The sequence below is a fragment of the Onychostruthus taczanowskii genome, unplaced genomic scaffold (assembly GCF_017590055.1).
Source record: "Onychostruthus taczanowskii isolate IOZ18803 unplaced genomic scaffold, ASM1759005v1 scaffold23, whole genome shotgun sequence".
Classification (NCBI taxonomy): Eukaryota; Metazoa; Chordata; class Aves; order Passeriformes; family Passeridae; genus Onychostruthus; species Onychostruthus taczanowskii.
Window position 1 is genome coordinate 4,732,024 of NW_024499573.1, and position 23,385 is coordinate 4,755,408.

At 41.4% G+C, this 23,385-nt stretch overlaps 1 protein-coding gene across 1 annotated transcript in view; it reads right to left on the reverse strand.

Moving 5' to 3' along the window:
* Positions 1 to 16,342, reverse strand: part of LAMB4 (laminin subunit beta 4) — a 39,788-nt gene extending 23,446 nt beyond the window's left edge. The window contains exons 1-16 of the mRNA XM_041405395.1: positions 16,309 to 16,342; positions 14,941 to 15,098; positions 11,927 to 12,062; positions 10,260 to 10,333; positions 9,447 to 9,635; positions 9,258 to 9,321; positions 8,505 to 8,719; positions 7,577 to 7,697; positions 6,723 to 6,911; positions 5,969 to 6,148; positions 5,155 to 5,264; positions 4,619 to 4,698; positions 3,511 to 3,661; positions 2,456 to 2,587; positions 1,547 to 1,732; positions 244 to 365 (exon numbers count right to left, since the gene is read on the reverse strand). Of these exons, the coding sequence (XP_041261329.1) occupies positions 244 to 365; positions 1,547 to 1,732; positions 2,456 to 2,587; positions 3,511 to 3,661; positions 4,619 to 4,698; positions 5,155 to 5,264; positions 5,969 to 6,148; positions 6,723 to 6,911; positions 7,577 to 7,697; positions 8,505 to 8,719; positions 9,258 to 9,321; positions 9,447 to 9,635; positions 10,260 to 10,333; positions 11,927 to 12,062; positions 14,941 to 15,098; positions 16,309 to 16,342 (2,141 nt within the window). The remainder of the gene's footprint in view (positions 1 to 243; positions 366 to 1,546; positions 1,733 to 2,455; positions 2,588 to 3,510; positions 3,662 to 4,618; positions 4,699 to 5,154; positions 5,265 to 5,968; positions 6,149 to 6,722; positions 6,912 to 7,576; positions 7,698 to 8,504; positions 8,720 to 9,257; positions 9,322 to 9,446; positions 9,636 to 10,259; positions 10,334 to 11,926; positions 12,063 to 14,940; positions 15,099 to 16,308) is intronic.
* Positions 16,343 to 23,385: the final 7,043 nt, after the last annotated feature.

Genomic DNA, 23,385 nt, shown 5'->3' on the forward strand with positions numbered 1-23,385 from the left:
GCAACCAGTCTCAGCTGGATCTCAGGCTGCTCTCCTGAGTCTGGCAAACCTTTGCTAGATTAAGGACTGGGACATCAGACTCTTCCTTAGAGCCTATGTAGTATTGTGGTGTGCTAGCAACAGAAAAGGCCACACATGTGTTTCTGATATTCCCACTATCCCACACATGTGTTGCTCTGCAGTGCTTCAGTAAATTATTTGCACTCAGAAGATCTACAGGCAAAAAGACATCAACAGTCAGACCTCTTTGTAGCTGGGAGAGGCAATTCATGTGGCTCCTGTGAAAGGACCTTGTTTTTGCAGTGTTGACCTGACAAGATACCAGCAGGCTGGATGGAAATGCTTGCAAGCCAGTCTTCCAACAACTATAAACAAAAGACAAAAATTATGGCTACATTTTGTATCTGAAAAACCTGCTTTCTCTTTGCAAGTGTTAATGAAAGCCATCTGAATCACTGCACACTGCAGTGACAAGACAGACTTTCTCTTTATTCTTTATACCACTGAAAAACAATGTTATTTGTGAAAAATTCATTGTATTTGCAATAGATAATGAAAAGCAGAGACGGAAATGGGACCTCAGCTTGTTCAAATGGAAACAGCTCTGTTAGAGTCATTGGAGTTTCTTTTCTTAGCACAGTGTTTTTCTGGAGATATCCTTCATTAGCTGCCTTCTCACACATCTAATAAGAAATAGTAAACATAAAAAACTTTGTAACAAATGTATTTAAAACCCAACTCTTCAATCCTTAGACAGAAAAAGCTACCTCAAGCTAGCCCACTGAAAAATTGTGCCAATGTTTTAAGGCACTGGGAGATTGTTTTGCCTCAGAGTGCCAGTCAGAGAACAGAACACAATAGACAGCAGGAAAATATTGAGTTGTGGGACTGTCCCAGAGAATTGCAAAAGAGTAAGGAGCATACAAAAGCTGCTACCAATAAAACACTTGCGTGTGTTTTTGAAGACATGGGTAAGGACCTGAGTTTAACCAGATTTGGATTAACAGATTTCCCTAGACATGTCATCATCATTAAGAAATCTTCTCCAGGCAAAAAATAGTAATTTGGCTATTTTCCTACAATTTTCACACATCTCAGAGTCCAGCTGGAACAGCTGGGAAGCAGGATGCCTGCAAAAGGCCTGGATAAGCATCTGTGCAGATCACTCCTGCCTGTACACATTTTGCTGCCCAAAAAAGCCCAGCTAGGAGTACAGGATGCTTGTCTAAAAGGAACTGTATTTTCTGTGTGTTTGATTTTTGAGTAAAAGTCCAGTCCAAGTAAAGGTGCCAAAAGAGAAACATTCAAAAGAGGAAATCTTGGCCAATGCTTAGAAAACACTTTTAGTGCAGATTTTTCATATTTGAGTGGAAAGGGTTAAGGGGGTCAGTGTAAAACATATTACTTGGTTGGTGAGGTAATTTGTTACTGAGTGAAAAACCAAGCAATTTTAATTGTAGATATAAAGAATAGGACAAGTTGCTTATCCTATTATTCACAAAATAGACCCTGCACCTATCACAACATCACAAGACATCACAAGTACCTCAGGCTCATAGCGAACTGTGATATCAAAGTCCATAGCAAAGGGAACATTGCTGATGGCAAATCTCAGCCCAGCTCCACTGGGAACACGGGCAAAGCCATGTCCTGTCCAGGTGACAGCCCGACCAGCGCTGGGCTGCCGGAGCACCACCGCCAAATCCGAGTCCTGTCCGAACTGCATCGCACCCTGCAGGGACACATTGGCGTTTTCAGCAACACACAGAGTTAAATTACCCAAAAACAAACTTGGAAAAAATAAAGGAAATATTTTTGCCACATTGTTTACTTATTTTAGCCATCAGTCTCATTTTCTGGACAAGCTCGAGATTGACAATCTAAGACTCTCCCAAAGGTAGGATATTTGGGGACACATGTAAAGGAAAGCTTCCTATAACTTTGCAGCAACAGCAATAAGAGGGACCAGAATAATCTGATCACCTCTGAATACTTGGCATCTCCAAGTATTATATCTACATTCACATTGCAAACCTTAAACAGAGTAAGCCTGATTTCACACATGGCTGGACTATTCCATTATAAGCAGGATATATAAATATCAGTACTTACAATGGCTGCATTTAAGTGCAGGAGGTACCATGCTAATGTCTTGGTAAACTTGTTGGAAATGTCTTGCAACCAAAAAAAAAAAAAATTACCTTTCATAAGAACTTTTCTCTTCCAAAAATTCGTGGAAATTGAGTCTACAAAGGCACCGGACATAGCAGAGCCAGCCTCTCAGTGTGAATAATAAAATGTCCAACCCAACTGTGTACCAAAAATTGATTTGTGTCAGGATTGTAATGTCTGAGACTGCAAATCCCATGTGTTCAGACATTTCCTTGCTCTTTGTTACAAAATAAAATTTTATTATTTGGTGTAAACTTAAGTAACTACTCAAGTTCTAATTTACCTGTTCCAGTCCAGATTTCCTTACAGTTCGTTTCTTGTTCCTGTTTAACACAATCTTTCCATTTTCAATCATGAACTCATAGCCTTTCTTTTGGAAGTAAATGTCACACCTTGGAAGAGTGCTTGGCTGAACCTATGAAGTAATAAAAGAAGAGCAGCACTGTCTCGACAGTCTTGAAGGGTGGTAAGAAAGTAATTGAAAATTCACATTCTTAAAATAAGATTTATTCTCACTGGGAGAAACTCTAAATTGTGGCCTAGCAGCTGCTGGAAATCTTTTTCCTTCACTCCTTTAAAATTAACTTGCACTTTTCCCTCATAAGCTATGTCCCAGACATCTGTTTTCCATTTAATTATTGGACTGTAGGATAATTACAGATTGTGACTATAGCTAAATATTTGTGGATGCAACCTGAAAATAAACATTTTTTTATTATTCCTTATCTATAGTTTCTGTACAACATGTCAGAGAAAAAATGTTAGCAAAAGCATAGACAGAGGAAGGGATGCATTTCAGGTTTGCATTCAGCATGGGGAACAACTGCCCCCATGTCGAAGGGGGAAAAAAATTAATTTTTCAAAAAACATTACAGATGGATGCCAAATTCTTGAGGAAATTAGGCTACAATCAATGTGGTTATATAAGGCAGCAGGAATTAGTCCAATGGAGCAGAGAGTAATTTGATTCTTCCCTTGTTGGAGATTCCCAGAAATAAAACATTTCATGAGAGCTCTTGGCAATTCAAACACTTTCCTCTAATTTAAATAATTAAATGTATGTCTTTAATTCACGCTAGACCAGCCTGCACTTGAGAAGCAGCAAGGGCAGCTTTGCAGGTCATACCACGCTGTAGTGACTGTCCCTTTTGAACAGCCACAGTTATGGAATAGTCATGTCCATGGAAAACAAACTTGACAATGGTCAAGGAGCTTGTTTTGCATTTTCCTGCTGAAGAGCTGCTCCCCAAGCAAGGGCTCTCCTCCTCAGCCTCAGCTCCACTGTCACCACCACAATGATCCCCTCTCAGTACAACCCCCAAAAAGCCAAATACCTACCAAGGGCGCAGAGCCAGAAAGGGGCTTTGCCTGCTCAGCTTCATAAATATAATAGTCCAGGGGTAGAAAGAAGTATCCTGGAGCTGGCTCGTTGCACTGGCGGCTCACGATGTTGGGCAGACACCTGCACTGACCGTCCTTCAGCGAGCACCTATGGGAGGAGTTGGAAAAGGGAGGACATCAGAGTGGCACAGCAGGGTCCTCACAGTCTGAGGGCAGCTCACAGCCACCCTTGTTCCACCTTTGCCTAATTTCTCCCATTGCTGGATTACCTCCATTACTAAACTTCTTCCTATCACCCACCTCCTCTGTTTTTGATGCTGCATTTATTCAATGCCACTTTTCCATGATTTCAGAGTTCACAACCTTCTTTGTCTTTGTCTGTTCCATACCTGAAGCACTGATCCTTTTGCTTCCTGTCTATTCCTGTATCATTTCCTGTATCTTTTTCTATAAGAATCACTATTTCACAATTCTTAATAATCTGTTACCCACAATTATGGAGGCAGGACATGAGATCAGAAGGACCTTTGATGTGATATTGAATGTTTTCGTATGCTTACACATGTATTTAATACACCAGGTGATTTACCTGCTCACAAGGAGCTGCTCTACAGCATGGGACTGTGTGCTCCTCTATCTGAAGCCTAACAGCAGTAGTGAAGACCCCTACACAACAGATTTTGGAGGAGTCCAACTGAAACCAACCTTGCTTCTAAAATTACACATTTTAAATAGGACTGAGAAAAAAAAATGTAGCATTTAAGGTAGATGTAGGAAGCTAAGACAAAAATGTCACCCCTAACTTACTTCTAGGTGTTAATGATATTAGGGCCTCTGGTTCTCTCAAGGCATATGTTTTATATTTCATATTAAACATATCTAGTTTCAACCAGATTTAAGGTTGGTTTCAAAGGAAATAGGTAAATCCCCTTACACAAATAAATTTCCAAGATCTCCACCAAACTTCACACTGTTTGTATATGATGAAATTCCATCTACATTCTATTTCCCTATCTGTACTGTGACTACTAACCTAACCAGAAAATCTAGCCTAAGAGTTTATAAAAATTAAAACCAAGAAAGCACTTGAAGAACTTTAACTTACAAGTTATTCTGGGATCCACCAATATCACAGTCACATGGAGAACAGCCATACAAGCTGTTGCCAAGACCCCAGTATCCTGCCTGGTATAAAAAGAAAGGTTCTTTTATGGCAAATGTTTAAGTATGCAAAGCAAAACAAAACTCGTTCTGCTGGATGAACAATGGAGCACTACTGTGCTTGGCCATGGGAGATTGCTCCTCTTACCGGATAGCAGGGGTGCTCAGCCACTGCAAGAGCCAGATATTTACCCACTTGTACATGCAAATTGCTCTGTAAATAGCTAAGATTGATCAAGGACATAATTTTGCATTTCCTTTCCTTCCTGGGAGTGCTCCTCCCCCTGCAATTTGATTGCACAAATACTTGGGAGCAGAGAAAGAAAAACAAACGTGTCAATGCAAATTGGGAGCACACAGGTATAAAATTATTTTGAATTTTGAGTAATTGTTCACTTTTCTGGCAATGAAAAGGTGTGAGATGAGTGAGGAGACTTCCACAACCGCATGCAGAAGCAAACACAAAATCTGAGTACGTACAAGGCATCTTTCACAGCGCTGCCCTGTGGTGAACCTCTGGCAGAGGCACTGTCCCGTGGCAGGATCACAGACGGAGAAGGGCAAGCTGCCCAAGGGATCGCAGTTGCAGGCTGCAGGGACAGAAAAGTGCAGTTACCTCTGCAGGGCCCAGTGACAGCCCAGGACTGGCATTTACATTAGATGTGGCATCAGCATGACTGGCAGTCTCCATCCTCTACACAGACACTCTGCACATGAATGTGCCCTGGCACCCTCCAGCCCTCAGACTGCCCTTGGAAATGGACAATTTCTCAGTGGGTCCCTCTCTGCGGGGAGCAGAGGCACTGGCAGAAGGCCTCAGCAGTGGATTGCCAAGGGCTGTGTGCTGATCTGCACTGCAGTCCTTGTGTGTGCTGAGCACCTGGTGTGGGCATAACGTGCTCATAAACCCAGCTGGGGTGCACCTGGGCAGGGGTGGGATGTGCTTTCACCAAGCCTTTCTCAGAGGAATGGTTGGCTGGAAGTTCTTTTGGCAAGGCAGCAGCTGCTGTCATCTCAATATTCCTTTTCAATTAAGTTGCATATTAATAACCCTTCTATGAGCAATAGCCTGATCTGTTGCATTATATTATGCATTCTGAAAGTCATTTTGTGTTGTTTCAGTCTTGGATGCTGCACTAGAAACCTTGAATTTTGTTGATGTTAAATTACAGCAGAAAGCTGTGTATTTTGTGACTCAAGTTACAAGAGCATTACTGTGTGGATCTGTGCATTCAACTACCTTCATGCCTTAAAAACGCTTTGGAAAGGAGGCTGGAGGAGGTGGTTTACATACGCTGGCAGCCCAGGGGGTCGCTGCTGCTCAGCCCGTAGAAGTTTGCCTTGCACTTGTCGCAGCGAGCGCCCTCCACGTTGTCCTTGCAGGGGCAGCGCCCCGCCACCGTGCCCAGCGCGGGGTCCGTGCGGCTCTCGCACACACCCTCGGGCAGGGTCCCCGCGGGGTCACAGCTGCATGCTGCAGGCAGCGTCAGGGAGACACACAAAAAAAGCACATGGAGATGTAAGCGTGAAAATGCAGTTACAGAGCTGCTGGTGATCTGCCCTTCCCTCCTTAAGGAGTTTTCATGCCAGTCAATTGCTACAATTAAATAATACTCAGAGTGTTTTCTCCATCCTATGTTAATAATGAATTCAGGTCATCTTTCAGAAGAAGAGCTTTCATGTCTGAAAGATTATTTTTCTTGCATATGGCAGGTATCTAGCAAAAGTTATTTACTCCTCCCATCATTTTGGAGGCTCTTCTGTAATCGCGGAAGGTCACAGAAGAAACATCACTAATGCTATTTGTACTAACCTTGTTCAAGAAAAATTATAGCTTTGCTGGATTTCTAAGCTCTGTTTAGCAAGGATTTGGAATATGCAGCTCTTTTCACAGTGCTGGTAGGGCAGTTTGGATGTTATAGGTTTGGTAACATTTTTACAACCACGTGGACATTGAAGCATGGGGATGGCCACAGGGCTCGGAGCAAAGGGAACCAGAGCAGCCCTGTTTTGAGTCACTCTTGCAGAAGTTAAAAAGGGAAGCTTACGGAGGCACGGCCGAGGATCTGAGATGACTTTGAGTGGATCCTGGTAAAAGGAAGGTTTGCAGCTGTCGCAGTGCTGGCCCGTGGTGTTGTCCTGGCAGTCCTCACAAACGCCACCGCTGACCCCACCGCTGGCCTGGTACACGGCCATGTCAAAGTGGCACCTGCTGGAGTGGCTGTTGCAGTTACAACCTGAAACCAAAGCAAACAGTGGGGTATTTCACACCAGGTAAATGCTGTGGTCTGGCCACATTGCTGTCTACACTTAACACAGTTACTTAACACTGGTTACTTGTACGGTTTCAGTGCCCAGCAAGATTATTCCCAGGCCTTGTGTCTTACAGCTGGGAGAAAAAAATGGAGTCTTCGGACAGAACTGTATCCTAAACTTGAAAATGCAGGTGAGTGTGCCTGATATGCAGTGGGGGACACTGCTCTGCTGAAGAAATTTCTAGCTGAATATTTGTTACGAATCCTAATGTATTATTCTTGTGAATACTGCATTACTTATTATTGTGGAAATAAATAATTTAGCCATGTCTAAATTCTTTCACTCACATGAAAAACACAAACCAATGAATGATCTTTTTTGCATTAGCTGATTTTCCCCCTTTATTGTTTTTTTTGGGGGGTTTTTTGTTTTGGTTTTTTTTTTTTTTTTTTTCTTAAGAATACGAACGTGAAACAGCTCTACCTCTTGTAGGATAACACAGCACCTGTGGATGCAGGAATCTGTTTTTCTGGATGAGGCATGAAAGTCTCCCTCCCAGAAACCTGGCCATCTCATTATGGATTGGAGTAGGATTGTGCCACACCCACTCCTACTATTAAAAAGGAAAATATCATGTTTGAGTTACGTTTGCAAGCATTATCCTGTGTCCCTTCAGCTGGCCTCCAGGGAGCATCATTGTAGAAATCTTTACATCTTTCACAAGAGAAACCTTCAGTGTTATGGTGGCAGATACATCTCCCATGGACCTGTAACGTGGTGGGAACAGAGAGCAGATAAGGTGACAAAAGAGGAGAGGAGAGGAAGAGAGATATTTGTTTAAGATATGTCAGCAAGATCAGGAAAATTTGAAGCTCTTTGGCTCCCTCAACTGACATAATTTTCAATTATTTGAGTAAAAGATCTGGAGAATATATCCAAACATTAACCAAATAGTTTTAAAGCCACTGAGCAACATTTAGAAAAAAAATACTTAAAGAGATATCAAAGGAGACATCAAAATTGTAGATTATTTCTCTCTCTCCCTATATGTCTTCATATTGTGATACATATTTTCCAGGAGAAAAAACTCTTGTTCCCAGAGGGAAAGAACTTGCAATCACATTCCTGGAATTTTTAATAATCCATTTTTCATGGGTTAGCTTTGCATTATCAGCTATTCTTTGTGCCAGTGCCTCCTCTCCCGTTGCAGAGCCTCCAGGCCCAGCTGGAGTGTGGAATGCACCCAACAAGTGGCCATTCAAGTCTGCACATGCCATAGGCTACTTACTGCATTACATTTGCATCATTACAGCTCTGGCATTTTGCTGCTATTATCAACATGTCTTGTCCCAGTTGCTTTTGAAACACCACAGTAGTGCCAACAAAGACAGCTTCTGTGCACTCCAACCCCAGGTTTTAAAGGAAGAGTCTGCATTGAAACATTTAACTAGCAGTTGCAAATGGCCAATCCAAAGATTATCAGAGATCTTCCTTCAGCTCCCTCCCTCCATCTCTTCCTTCTCACAAAACACCAATGGAGACTCCCCTTTTTGGAGACAGCATTAAGGACACACCATCCCAGACTGATGGAAAACATCTCCCCGTAGGTTCTGCATGGAATCACACTGGCTGGCATGGCCATTGCAAAAGCAGCTGCCCCGCACAACCATCTCATAGATGGCATAGTAGTACTTCTCAAGGGGATCACTGTGCCTCCTCCCAAGCAGAGCATCTCCGAGGGTGTGGAGTTTAGTAAAATTGATCCTTAGGTTTGTCAATGTAATGAGATCTGGAAGGAAAGAAGAGAGATCAGGAGCCCAAGTTCAGTCTAAAATGAACAGTATGAAATCTTCAGCTTGAATCAGTCATCCAAGAAATTTCCCATAGTAAAGAGATAATGAAAATTATCCACTATTGGCCAAGATCAGTAATGCCTATAGTGGCAGTGCAGGGACCCACTCCTGGCACAGAGCTGCATAAGTGTTAGCATCCTACTTGGTATGGCTCTGCATTTTCCCAGCCATCGTCTTCATGGGTTCACGTGTACCTCTGGGACTGCTCTCAAAAAGCAGTGTGGATTGGGCCTGAATCCAGAGGGAAAGACAGTTTAGCTCCATGGATGTGCTCTGCAGAGCTTTGCTGTTTGCCCTCAGAGCTAGAGAACAAGACTGGCCCATTTAATTTACAAATACAATGTGTCCCTAATATCTTTAGGTATCTAATTTTCAACATCTTTGACTTACACCAGCTGAGCTGTTGACCCTTTCAGTGTACAAAACAAAAAATACCAGCAAAGTGTCTCTGGACAAAACATGTAGTGTCCATACCTTGAATATATGGCACATATGGATTTTCTATTTCAAAGCTGGGATCCAAAGCTTTTAAAACAACCTGCAAAACAAAGATGGGATGAGCAGCCACCAAAGGGAACAAAGGACAGACCTCTTTTTTAACAGACAAGAGACCTTCAGTTCCACAAATAATTTGAACTCATACAAACAGATACTTGACAGTACCTCGCCTTCAGTGGAGGGCTCGATGTCTGAATATCTTGAATCACAAACAACATCTCCAACACTTTTTGCTGGACCAGAAGAGATGTTGGGGAAAGAAGCTGCACAGTCATGGGCAAAATATCTGAACACTTTCCAGGTCTGACCAAAATCGCTAGAGCGCTCAACCAGCATTGCTGCAGGCCGAAATGTCTGCAAGAAACATTTCAAGAATTCTCTAAGCCAGCATTAATAAGACACCTCAGGGGTTGTTACATTTTGATATTCCTCTTTGAAGGATGCTAAAATTTTGTATTTGAGAGTTTATAGGCTCGTTACAGGTACTGTGATAGTTACAAGTGTCTCTAAAAAAGCTCATTAGCACCTCTCTCTAGCAAAAGGGAAAGGTAACATTTCATATAGATATGTGATTACTTTGTAAGTAAGGAAGTTTACCATAACAATTAGGAATTTAGTAAAAAAAAATTGTAATCATCTAGATCATAATTGATATGAATGAACTGAACTAAATTGAAAGAGCAACTGCAGTTCAGATATGTCTTACATTTTTAGAGTGTAATTTTGCAAAGTATTTTTTCAGTTTTAATTCTCGGATTTATAGAAAATAGGTTCAGAAGGCACATGAATAGGAAGCTGTTCAGTCTATCCTCCTCCCCTAAGGCAGGATCAACTATAATTTAACCATACTTGACAGGTGTTTATCTAACCTGTTCTTGCAAACCTCTAAAGATGGAGCTTTCATTGCCTCTCTAAGCAATTTATTCCTGTGGTTAATTAGTGTATGATATTACATAAAAGCTGTGGTAAAATATGTACCTTAAAGGTCAGGATAAGATGGCTGAATTGGAATAAAGTTTCTAGGTCCAATCTAATGCTGACATGGTCAATGCCTGAAAAGAGAAGGAAAATGAAGTGCACAATATGTACATTGAAGGGGTTGCTGAGACAGTTTTCCCATGGGGCATTTAAAGATGCCTTTTCCAGCAGAGCAGCTAGACCCTTTGGGGTATCCTCTGTGCACAAACCCGTGCATCTGGACCTCTCTCTCCAGGGCAATACAATGTGCTGCCTTCCTGGCACTGTCACCAGCAATGCTGCATGTCACTGAGACTGCAGGAGATGGCTGAAGGTCCTGCTCACATAATTCAGGCTGTAAATGATAGTCATGGGAGGGTTCTGGGTTTGTTTGTTTCTATATCCAGTTAGGTTTACCTTTTAAAATCCATTCAAATAATTCACTTATTGCTAAGAAAGAAAACGAGAACTAATAAAATGAGGTGTTTTCTTCACGCTAAACAGAACTGTTAAATCCTTCTATACTTCCAGATGTGAAATTTGTTATGAGCAGAACTACTGCACCAGGCATCTTCCAAAACTGCAACAAATATGAAAAAAAACTCCAGAAGTCACACACTCTCTGTAGAGAGTGCCAGGAGCTCAGCTGACATCCCCATTGTACACATTTGGAGTCTCAGGACTCCTGCTGACCAGGCTGTGCATGAGACCTCATCCCAGAAGAAAGATAGAGAGAACAAGGAAAGCTCTTCTCACAGCTTTATTGGCAGTGGTGTCCAAAGCTGGTGACAGATCCCTGCTAAACTCCATGAAAAAACAAGACTTATGGATTTTCAGCTGGATACTCAAAATAGAGGTAACATATTATCTTATTTTTCCATGCCTTAATTTCCAACCAGCTTTTCACATAATCACTCTAAGTCAACTAAGACAGAGTAAATGTTAATCCTCCTAGCATGTCTTCCCAGAGAAGCGGTAAGGATACTACCCTCATCAGTTCTGGGATTGCACACATCCTCCACAAGCTGCAGAGGGCACCAAGCCTAGTGGTGCTGCTGACACATGTGAAGGATCAGTGACCACCCAGAGGGATCTGGAAAAGCTTGAGATGTGGGCCTCTGGGAGTGTGATGAGGTTTGTCAAGGCCAAGTGCAAGGTGCTACACCTGGGTTAGGACAATCCCCAGAATCAATACAAGCTGGGGGATGAATGGATCAAGAACAGCCCTGCAGAAAAGGAACTTGGGAATATCAGAATAAGGGAGCTGATAGCCAGGCTTTATTTATTTTTTTCCTAAACTACTAGTTCTTTAAAAATAATTTTTTAAATGGGTCTTTGTGTTTCACAGACTGTCTTTACATTACATCTGTAGGCAAATGTATATTTTGCCCCAAATGAAAATTCTCTGTCCGGGTAGACACCCTGTGGAAAATATATGACTTTCATGGCCACACATCCTCTGGTCAGTTCTTGGAGGTGCTGAGTTTAAAACTTGTCCACAGAAACACAGACTTCCTGAAATCTTATCTTGCTACACACAAATGGGTTTAAATCACTCAGTATTACCTAATCAAAGAACAGATGCAGGTTTTTTTTCATCTCTTCATGAAGGCAACTTCGTGAAAGTCAATTACATAAAGAAATCTCCCAGTAATATTTTGCAGTAACATCTTCTCTAAGGAACTTACCATTTTCTGACTGCCACCACTTCTTTTTCCTTTCAGGCTCAAACGTTGTGATAACATTTTCAACCATGTGACTGTTGTGCTGGGTATAGGGATTATATGGGTATCTGGAATCACAGAGAAAACACTTCTCTTCAGCCTAGAAAACAAAATGAGCAGAATAAAAGCTTAATTTGAATTCTTCACAAAATTTAGGTGGATGTACATATATTTGTGTCATTGCAAGGCTTGAACCTGTCTTGTTTCTTTGGATGCCTGTGCTTTTAATCACTCAGGCTTTTCATATACAAGCCCAAGAGAACCATCATATGCACAAAGCTTGCACATAGTAAGTGTTGGTCATGGTCTTCCCCAGGTACTTTATAAAAATGACACTTTTTCAGTTGTGGAGAAGGGATCTCAGTAAGACCAGGTACTAGGTAAGTAGTTGGTTCGAGATGACACCACCACCCTGACCACTGTCAGTGTCTTTTGAAGCGTAGGGGAACTGGGAAAGTTTAAAAACAATGCAAAGGAGGAAAATCAGGATATCAACAGGACACAAGGATCTTATTTGAAAATGCTACAAGCAGATGATGAAGGTAGTAATGATTAACTGATATCTCAGTTCTGAATGAGAGGCTTTGATAGTGAGGACAAGGAGTTCCTGTTTAAGGTGGTAAAATGGGGATTGAGCAGGAGAGCAAGAGGTGACAAGGTTAAGATGTTGGGCTGGGAGATGGCCTGAGCTGGATCATGTGGAGAGCCTGAGCAGCCATCACAGCCAGCAGGGCCCTGGGGAAAGGTTCAGCAGGGTGGGCAGGGGTGGCCATGGCTGGGAGGCTGGAAATGACCCAGAAGGAGATGGGTGGTACACTCAGGGTCCACAAAGAATTGGGAATGGTTTTAACATCTTTGCATTATGAACTCACCTGGGAATAATTTGCATTTAAATAAATGAAGATATATAGATTTACAGGTATAATTAATACACTTCAAATATAGTAGTTATGTATTATATTCAGTCATTCTATACTACACTTGACAAACATATGAATGCACATTTTAGCAGATGAGTGAGAAATTAAAAAAAAAACAACTCTGTCATCTCATTTCAGAAAGCTCTGGTAAGGAGAGCTCAGGTTGTTGAAGTAGTTGGAAGGATCATGAACACTCAAACTCGTTTTTATAGACAAACAATGTGACACTGGGGCAACTTATGTTTAACGTTGCTCCATAAAAATCTGCTCCAAAGAACAAGCATGTGCATGTCCATGTCTGGCAGATCCCATTTGCCTATGAGTGCAGATTTATACTCTCCTCAACACTGAGTGCCCTCTCTTTTCCGTCTGGCAGATCCCATTTGCCTCTGAGTCGTGCAGATTTATACTCTCCTCAACACTGAGTGCCCTCTCTTTTCCTTTCAAAACATATATAAGTAGTAAATCCAATCATTGAGCTAAAACCCACTTAACCTACATTTTAAAAACAGTAAGACATATTAAAGCCTAAAAATTATTTGTAGTGCTCTTTCCCAAACACAAAGCAGTTGAATTTTAGTTTTCTTCCATCTGAATCCCAGCTAAATCCTGGCTCTTGGTAGCTTGCCACATTGACTAACACGCACTTTCATGAGTAAGGTTTGCTCTTAAGAAATCTGACACAGGTCATCAGGAGAGGAGAGGAAGAATTTTGGTTTACAAGATGCAAAACTTCCTGGTCTCTCTCCAGCAAAGAATTCTAAATGTGCTGGTGAGAAAGCAAATTGAAAGTGAAGTGGCACTCTGATGCTCTGTAGGTTACAACACATTTAAGGCAATCTGATGGAACAGAACACATTGACAAAGGGCTCTGTAGCAGCAGAGTTTGTAGTTTTCACCCTGTTCAGGAGACAGCCACCAGGGGTCAAGATATGTTGAAGCAGCATTAAATCATAGGGATTATTGCAGAACAGCTGCTCCTTTTCAGGAGTCTGTATTTACATAATTCAAAGGGTTAGTACAGGCAAGTGAAAAAATGAATTTTTTTATTGCTCTTTGATCTCCTCCTAAAAAGCAAGAATAAAAGACAATCATCCACCTTTAGGACTAGAAAGAGGATTCAAGCTGTTTTAGCAAAGGAAAAAGATATTTACATTTTGCAGAAAACTGTAGATACAATGTGCAGCTTGGAGCAGTGCTTGGTTCCATGTTCATACTTTACTCTGCAAATGTGTCACAACATTAAGCTAGAAGGTCATAAACTCTAATTATTTTCAATTGCTTTTAAATTAAGCTGTATTTGAACTTCCTCTTCAGCCTAGGCTGTTATTTAGCGACAATATTTCTATTTGTGACAATTTATTAGCTCAGTGGGGCCAAGTCCTCCAGGACGTACAAGAGGGGAATCCTCATTTCTGCACACCTTCCATATACCCAGTGGTTCCCCCCCCCAATCACTGCAGCCAGGGAGTGAGAGGCATCCTCTTGGTCAGCCACATTTTTTTTTGGATCTGCTGACCCACCCACATGGCCAAAGCCTGGGCCACACTGTTAGGTCTTCCCTTTTCAGAGGCAGCTTTCTGCTTTCAGCAACACTGGCCTCATTTCAGGCCAATCTCTTGACAGGCTGCCTCAGGTCTCAACACCATATGGACATGTCCTCTGGAGAGGGCTCTGCAGCCTGTGGCACCCCTGCCCTCACACACACAGACCGTGGGCTTCACCTCTGGGGCCTGAGTGGGAAGAGGACTTGCAGAGCAAAGCTTCTTCAGAAATCCCTGTGCTCAGTCCCTGTGCATCTCAGGGATGTTTCTCTCCCTTGAGAGAAACATCACTGTGGAGGCTGTTTGCTGCCAAACCCTCCTTATGTGCTGCAGTGAGGCACAGCCTTCCTCCAGACTTGGTGTCACCCTGTCTGACGATTATTCAGATAACTCCCACAGGAACTTCCCAGTCTGGGCAAATTCCCTATGCAGATGAGAATAAGGTTAGTAGGAAGAGTGAGAATATGGTTAGTAAGAGGAGTTCAGTTTATTAAAGAAGAAAGAGCAAACCAACCTCTAGGTAGCCTATAATGCAGTACTTCTGAGGGCTGCTCATCCCACAGGTTGACGAGGCTGTCAGTTGCTTGCTGCGGCCCTGGAGAAGGTCCCCAAGGGCTGGGTGGCAGGACCCAGCACCACAGTCATGCTGTGCCTGCTGGGGACTTAGCAGCACTGAGCATAAAAGAAGATCAAAGAAAGACTAAATTGTTTTGTATAGCCAGCAGTATTCCTCGTACAAAATCAATTAAATCCCAACACGAGCAGAAAACACAATTATCCTTTGCCTGTACCCCTTTTGTCCTTAGTTATACTTTTTTTAAAGAACTTCAGTTATGAACACACCAGCTGCAAAATAATAATAAAAAATATAGCTAGCATATTGTAAATCTATGCTAAATTTTTCAGCACATTACTTTTCAGTAAAAATGCCAATCTGCCATGAGCAATAATTTATTATGCTTCCCATCCTGACATACCCATTGCCAGCAGTCCTACAAAAGAACACTGAGCATTTCAATCGACTCTGTGAATAGAGACAGATTTGAATTAATTCCATTTATTTCTGTTGAAATAACTGTTCCAAGTTATGATAGTGGAAATGAGACCAGGATTGATATCAGAGGTCCTCCAGATTTTCTTTTAATTTACAATTCATCCCTAGTCCAGTGTCAGAGCCCTGTCAGACCCCATGAAGTGGTCATTAATAAATTAAAAGAGTAATTCTGGATTGTCTGAATAATTGCAGGACTTCTTCTTTGTTTTGCCTGAAACAACTTTCAGTATCTTCCTCATTATATTAAGATTTCCCTTACAGGGCTTTTCCTTTTAAACAAGTTCTGTCCTGAAACTCTGCAAAGGAATGGGTACCTTGGAGGCTATATCCATTCAGCTTTACTTGGCTCAACTTGTTCGAAAAGGTGCAGTTAAAAAACCCCTACAACTGATATTTGAAGATCCTACAAAACACTAGAAATACAACTACCACAGTAGCATTTCATAGCCAAATTTCAGTCTATGGCTCAGGCTATAATTCAGATGATGAGTGACACTTGACTCTTTAGATGTAAAGCAGTGCCTATGTTTAGTTAGCATGCTCTTTTTAGTTATACAAATCCATGCTCATTATTTATTAGCAGGTGTTGATTGCCCCTTTCAGGACCTGAATCAGACTCAATTACAACACATATGTTTTCTTTGTGCTTGAAGATCTCATATCTCATAGGTCCCTCACTGGCAGGAGAGTGGGGAATAAGGATTCACTGTCAAGTGTTTCTCAATTGCATTTTCTTAAAAGAAGTGTTTAACAAAACCTTGGAAAGGTGTGTAAATCACATGATAATATTTCAAAATTGGCCTGAGTCACTGTAGCATCTGTACTTACTGAGGTGTAACAGGATGGCCAGCCCCAGCCTCATGCCTCCCCATCAAACTCTGACTGGTACTGCTGCAAGAGAAAAACTGGTCCATCACTTGGTACTCTCTCTCACCAGGGACACAGGTGTACCCGGGACCAGCCTTTAGTGAAGTGACATGAGATGTAATAAAAATATAAAGACTAAAAGGAAACCCTGGCTTTGATTTAGTTGTAGAAAAAACAAATCTCATGATAGAATTTTTGGCACTGAAACTGGGATGAAAGCAGAGGAGCACTTCACAAAGGCTTTCAGAGAAGACCGTGAAAACATATTCACACTTAGTGTGAAATATAACCAGAATGTTACCAGCTAAAATACTGTAGTATTCAAATAAAAACCCTTAATTCTAAGTGGATTCAGCAGGGCTGTTTGCAGAGCTTTAGCTCTTTCTCTGGAGGTCCTAGTTTGTTTTCATTAACTTAAAAGATAGTCAGAGGTCCTAATGAAGATGCCACTGAGAAATGCCTGATGTCAGGTGCTACAAGTTTTGTCAGAGATCTGATGTAAGTGCATCTCAATGTTTAGTGAAGAAAACCAGGTAATATCAGCATCAGTGCAAAAAACTTGTACAGGGGAAACTCAGCCTGAGTCCAGGAGAGGTTGATTGTGGCATTATGGCATCCTTCCTCTTCCTATTTACCTGGAAGAAAGTGAGACTTGCCAACAAAACTGTTGGAAAAACAAAAGGTAGCCATAGGTATAAAAGGCAATCCAGTAACCTGCCACCAAGTAGAACTGGTGGCAGTTCCAAACCTGCCCCCGTCTTTGAATCTTCCACCTCTTTCTCCACCTGTAGGAATCAGTGAGGCTGGTGTGCCCTGAAACAGTTCCAGCTGCTGGGGCATCCCTGTATGAGTGTGCCCCAAGCACCACCTCCCAGCTGTGTTCTTGTTTCTCACCCTCACACAGCCGTCACTGTACTGAGAGAGCTTAAATGAAATACACCCCAGAGTATGGGAACAGAAACAAAAGCACTTCAGGTGTTATAGGCTCCCTGTGGGCTTGGTGCACCCAGCTCTATACAGCACATGACACAACAGCTGTACCTAGATGAGTATTTCAGCCACCACAGGCAGGGAAAGCTAGTAAAGGTCACCAGGCTTTCATGCTGCTGCAGCTGCTCTCACCTGCCACAACCACAGAGAGCCTGGCATGTGACAGGGAGATGATGCTGCTGAGCATCCATGCAGCCGTGCCTGGCTACAGAGAGACCTGGCCACAGATCCACTGTCCGAGGCAAAACTGAGCAAATATTTTCCTCCTGTGTTGGAATTCAAATTTTATACTCTGTCAGAATAATGGACAGATTCAGAGATTAATTAAGCTGCAACCACTGCCACAGCACTGTAGTGAAATACAGGTGCCCCTGATGAGCAATCTTGGCAGTTACACATCCAATTCCTACCCTAACACTGTGACATGTAATACAAGTGATGCTCTCTAAACCTCACTCACTTTAATGGACAAACAAGGTATAGAAAAACCCCAACAAATTTTGGTTCCATGCTTAACAGGAAAATTAGATGCTGAAGAGGTCTTACCTGGGTTCCAGGCAGCCAAGTGTCGCAGCTGGGAATGAAAAGAGCTGAGTGAGGGAAGCAAGCAAAGGCATACCTGTGCACTTCAGCTGGAGAAGACAACACATCCCCTGAGGCACCAAGGTGTAGGTGAGAATGAGACCCAGCCTGCAACCTGTCAAAAGCTTGATTTGTGAACTCCTTCTGCTTCTGGCATCAGCAAATATATTCACTGAAAGACAATTGTGACAGGTTGAGTTCATGGCAGAAAAAGTTCATGCAACTGACAACAGAAGACTGGGATACTTAAAGTGCTGGCAAACAACATCTTGTCTGTTGTTTAATTAAACATCTGTTCAGTTGGTCTGGTTTGAAATCAAATATCAAAGTCTTTATAGCTAGTTAGCATCAGAAGTCTAGTGGCTCTGGATTGTCTGACCATGGGTCAAAAAGGATGACTCACAGCAGGAGTGTGAATGGTCTGGAGGGCTGTTTGGGGTTCTGAGGTGACTGTAAACATGCCTGCCAGACAGCTGTGATTGCACTAGTGTGGACATATTGAGCCAAATCTGAAATAGTTCAAACTCTGGATCATCAGTGGGAGCACTAGGTTTTTATCAATTTGAAGATGAAGACAACAGGGCAACTTGAGTTGTGGCTTTGCATTTCAGCACAAGTTTTGCCTGTAACTGTCCCCAGCAGCAAGCACAGGACAGGGACTGATGTGTGGGGTACAGCACAGTCATGGGCAACATGGTGATGGAGCAGCTCTGAAACAGTGTTCAACAGCTCATGTGCAGAACTGGCCACTGCTCTCTGCAGTCTTTGTTGAAACGTGTGGCACTGTGATTCCAGTATTCACAATGGCAGCTTGCCTTGATACACAATTTTACAGGTGACATATTTGTTATCAGTTCTCCTCTGACTGTAAGGCTTAATTCATTATAGTCTGTCAAGTATCATCACACATCCTTAAACAGAAGGTTTTCTATATGAACAAAATATGTTTTATAAATTAATCACTGTGTTTTCTTTTGGTTGTTCCTATTCTTTCGGGGCAAAAAAAGAAAGGTGTGTTCTTTAATCCTATTGCAATGCTCAGTACTAAGTGTCCTCTGCCATTATTATAATTATTAACTCTAGCAGAAATAATTCTTATACTTATTTTTATGAAATTATTTTCCTCAAATGCATGTGGAAATTACTTGTGAGAGACTTTTTTCAGGCTGATTTAATCTGCATTTAGTTTGCACTCATGCGTGATTAATTATTGTACAGATGGTTTACACTTAGTGGGTTTTGGTATTAGGAAAAAAACTAAATGATGTATTAAGATATTAATTTAACATTTTATGTGCAAGCAGTATGTCAAATGTTGCCTGAAAGAGACACATATAACTGAAGAAAGTATTATTACTATGATGCTACTAAATTATAAAATGGTTGACATTTTATTAACGTATTTAATGGGGAATTCAGAATTTGTTACAGAGAATTTATGCGAGAAGTAAATATCAAGGAAGATTTATTTGCTGAATATAGTCAGTCTTCTGTTTTGATTTATGTAGGACCCCAAGCAAGAAGGAGGTTTTAAACTGCTTGAGGCAGGGATTAAGAAACTTCTTTCTTACCTCTTTAATCTCTGCACTGGTAAAGGATCTGGATTTATAATGCATCACTCGTCCCGTGCTGGCTGGAGGGTAGATAGCACTGGTGTGTGATTTTTCAAGTCATCACAGGTCTGAGGGTTGTCATTGCTTAGGCCCAAGGCATATCCTCAGTACACACAAAGGATGGGAATTGTCAGCACTGCAGCATGTGCTCCCTTCACAGACACCAACCAGCAGTGAGGGAAGGGGCAGGAGTAGAGCCACCACTTTAAAATTTCAATACATTTTTCAAGAAATGAAATTATTTGAGCTTAGGATTCTTCTTGCTATGTGAAAAGTATTTAATCTAAACAAATCACTTGGGCTTCCTTCACTCCAATGAAGAAAGACAGGGAACCCTACAGAGTTCATCCCACCACCTTCTTTAGACACTTTAAAGGGATATGCCCTTTTGGAGGTATCTGCTGCTTTCCTTCGGTTATGAGAAGCCCTGCTCCTTATTTTAGGACAGATGTTTGTATTTTAAGCAACTAAAATGTACTGAGATGAATCCCAACAATGGCCAAAATCGTGAACAAAATCTAATGGTCTGAAAATCAAAATTATCTTCCTACATTCTCTCTCCCCTCCTTTGTTTCTGTCCTCATTTCTTCAAGACTATATCTTATGCCTAAAGTACAGTTTCTCAAAGGCAAAGACTGAGTTTTTTGTGGTTTTACACTTTGGGAGAATGGAGCACTCAATAATAAAACCAGAATGAATTGTAAGTTTACAACCAGGTAAGATAAAGGGTGTTTTTTTTAATAAATCTGATCAGGAGAGAGGTAAGAACAGCAGAGGGATAAGCTACAGAACTCAGATGTGACAGGAGAGAAAGTCTACCCTACCTCACCTGCTCACCTCCACATCTGGCTGGCCGCTCCTCCATATTGTGCACCCTGAAGGAAACAGCTACTTTTAAACATGCATTTAATAAATATTTTTAAAGAGCTTTCTCACAATTCAAAAGGATGTCAAGTCTATTTGTAATTTATGAGAAGTTTCCTCTTTTTCTTTCAGTCACAGCACCCCACAGTGCCCTTCACCTTTAGTATGCAAGTTCAAAGCCTTTGATTTTTCCACCACAAAGAAGAAACTTAGCTTCAACTCGAATATTATTTCCCTGGCAGGCACAGCGCTAATAGTAGTAATTAACACTAAAGACTGTCCTGGTTTCAGCTAGGACAGGTTAATTTTTTGCAGTAGGTGGGAGTGGCCAGGACCGTGATACTACTCAATACCAGCTCAGGTCCTTGCCAGGGGCAGGAGGTGAGGACTCTCGTTCCTTCAGTGGAGTAAACATGGCAGAGGGAATCCCTCCAGCACTGTTTATTTGTCAAGGAGTCAGTGGTGAGCATTTTTGCACTTTTGTATACCTCTGTTAATATTGTTTTTCTCATTGTTGGCTTTCTTATCTCATTGCTGTTTCCAGTAAATTGTTCTTGTCTCAGCCTGCGAGCCTTGCCTTTAGTGCCTCCAATTGGAGGGGTGGGGAGGGGGAAGCAGCAGTGTGGTTTTAGCAGGAGTATTAAACTGGAGAATAACATTCCTGAAGCACAACAAAGAAAAAGACAGCGTATTTATTTTAAAATGCCAGTGTGATTTTAAAAGTGCTAGTAAAGCTATATATATATATTCAAGATACAATGTTTCATGTTATTTCCAAAGGTCCTGGCATTTCCCTGATGGCAGAAGGACTGGAGGATGAGAACTCTGTCACATACCTTGTTGCAGTCTCATGTTAAGTTTTCTCAGTGAGTTCATGCACTACAACTGGACAAGACTCTTTCTAAGAACTTTCTCATATCAATAAACAAGGGCTTGAAAACTTTTAATTTTTCATTGCTTTGCTGGCCTGTTAGTCAGAAATAGTTATTCTCCCTAAATTTAAGAGGAAAAAAAAATGGATTAATGCACATGAAAGCATAGCAGAAAGAACTAGAAAGAAAAAAGAAAAGAAATATGTTACTGCAACCTTAAACATGAAGTTTCTCACAGGAAAGCTTTTTGCACCACAGTATCTGTTAATAGGGCATAACAGTGCTCTTATTCTGCTAATGGTCTCTGTACTGCTGAAAATGCTAAGAAAAGATTGTCCTATTTTTATTTGTCCAAATTTGTGGCCATGTCCTGTTTTATGTCCCCATTATTAGACTTTCCATACATGTCAGCCTAAGTTCCATACATGTCAGTCCTAAGTGTTTTTCTCTAGGTAAAAGTAAATTCTTTTGCAAATGTTGAATTGATGTTGTTTAGAAATTATCTTGAGCTCAGAAAATCTCTCTGGCCCCTGAGGAACCCCTGGCCCACTAGCATAGAATAATTTTCTTACTAATGCAACGAATTTTCATACTACGATCTGTTTGGGAAGTCAGATGTATGTTTGGGGGGTTTTATTGGGGGGGGGCGGGGGGAGGGGAGTGAATAAACAAAAAATCAGAAGCCAAAAGACCACAATTTAAAGATGAATCAAAGGAAAACCAGTAAATTTCACAAGCTCCCCCAAACAACCCTAAGAAATTGAGATCATCAGGTGGAGAACCTGAAAGACAGAAGGATGACAGCTTCAGTTTGAGAAGTGCAAACAGCAGAGAGACCATGTCCACTGGAGGACATCAGCAGTGACAGCAGCAGCAAAAGATTCACTGCAGAGCTACCAGAGCTCAGTGGTTGAAGAGTTCCCATGGGAGCTCTTCTGACTGGCTCTAGTCCTTCAGTCAGAAGCACAAACTGATATCACCTTTTCCACCCTCCTGTGAAGCACCTGAACCACTCTGAAAAGAAAGAAAGATGCCCTCATCATTTATTTTTATTTTTTAATAAGGACTTCAAAATTAAATATTACATTAAATATTATTTTATAAGGACTTCAAAATTAAATATTATTATTCCAGATTGACATGGAATAAAACAATTTTCGTTCATTTACATTCATTTTGGTTAGTAAAAGTGAGATGAACTGAAATCACTTTTCTTTCTCCTTACTTCATTCGCTGGAAGAAATGGTTTCTTTCTCATATATTGGAAAAATAAAAGTAGCACATGTCAGTAGAAGACAGAAAAAGCACATTAGGCTGAAATGAATAAATCTTCAGAAAGATGCAGTAGCTTCAGAAAGATCTGTCTGCATGGAGAAATAATTGATAAATCTGATGTTACCAACACCTGTGGCAGGCATGTTGTCTGGCTGAGCACCACTACAGCAGTCTCACACAGCTCCTCTCCTGTGGTCACCCACGAGGTTCCTGGTTGCAAAAGAATGAGAACAGAGCAGACAGGAGTCAGATGATCCTGTAAATATAAATATCCTGGCAACATAAACAGCTAAACTGACATTTTGGAAATTCTTCATTTTCAGTCCCAAATGAACTTCGATAACAAAGGCTTCCAGAGGTATCCGTTGGTGGGAGCATGGTGCTCATAATGCCCAGATTGTGGGTTCAATCTCCAAATGGGCCATCCACCTAAAAGCTGGACTTGATGATCCTTCTGAGTCCCTTCCAACTCAAGACTATTCTGAGATTCTGTGAAATCTCCCAACATATGCATGCTAATTACCTAAAAGCATGGCAGAATGATAGCTGGCTATCAGCTGTTTGGTTTTAACTGTGTCTATCCTGTAACACCCGGAATCTGCACAAACACAGGACGCATCACACAGAAGTCACACATAAGAGAGAAGAATAATTAGATTTTGCTATGGACCCTAACTATACAACCAACATAGCAGTAGCACAGTCAGAACATTGCATGCTAGTAAGTTGGGAACTGGTGACAGATTCATATATTTTCCTCAGGATCAAGAATATATAAGCCCTGCTTTCTCTCAAGTATTTAATTATACCAGATGGAAGTAAGTGAAAAAATTTGTCTTACT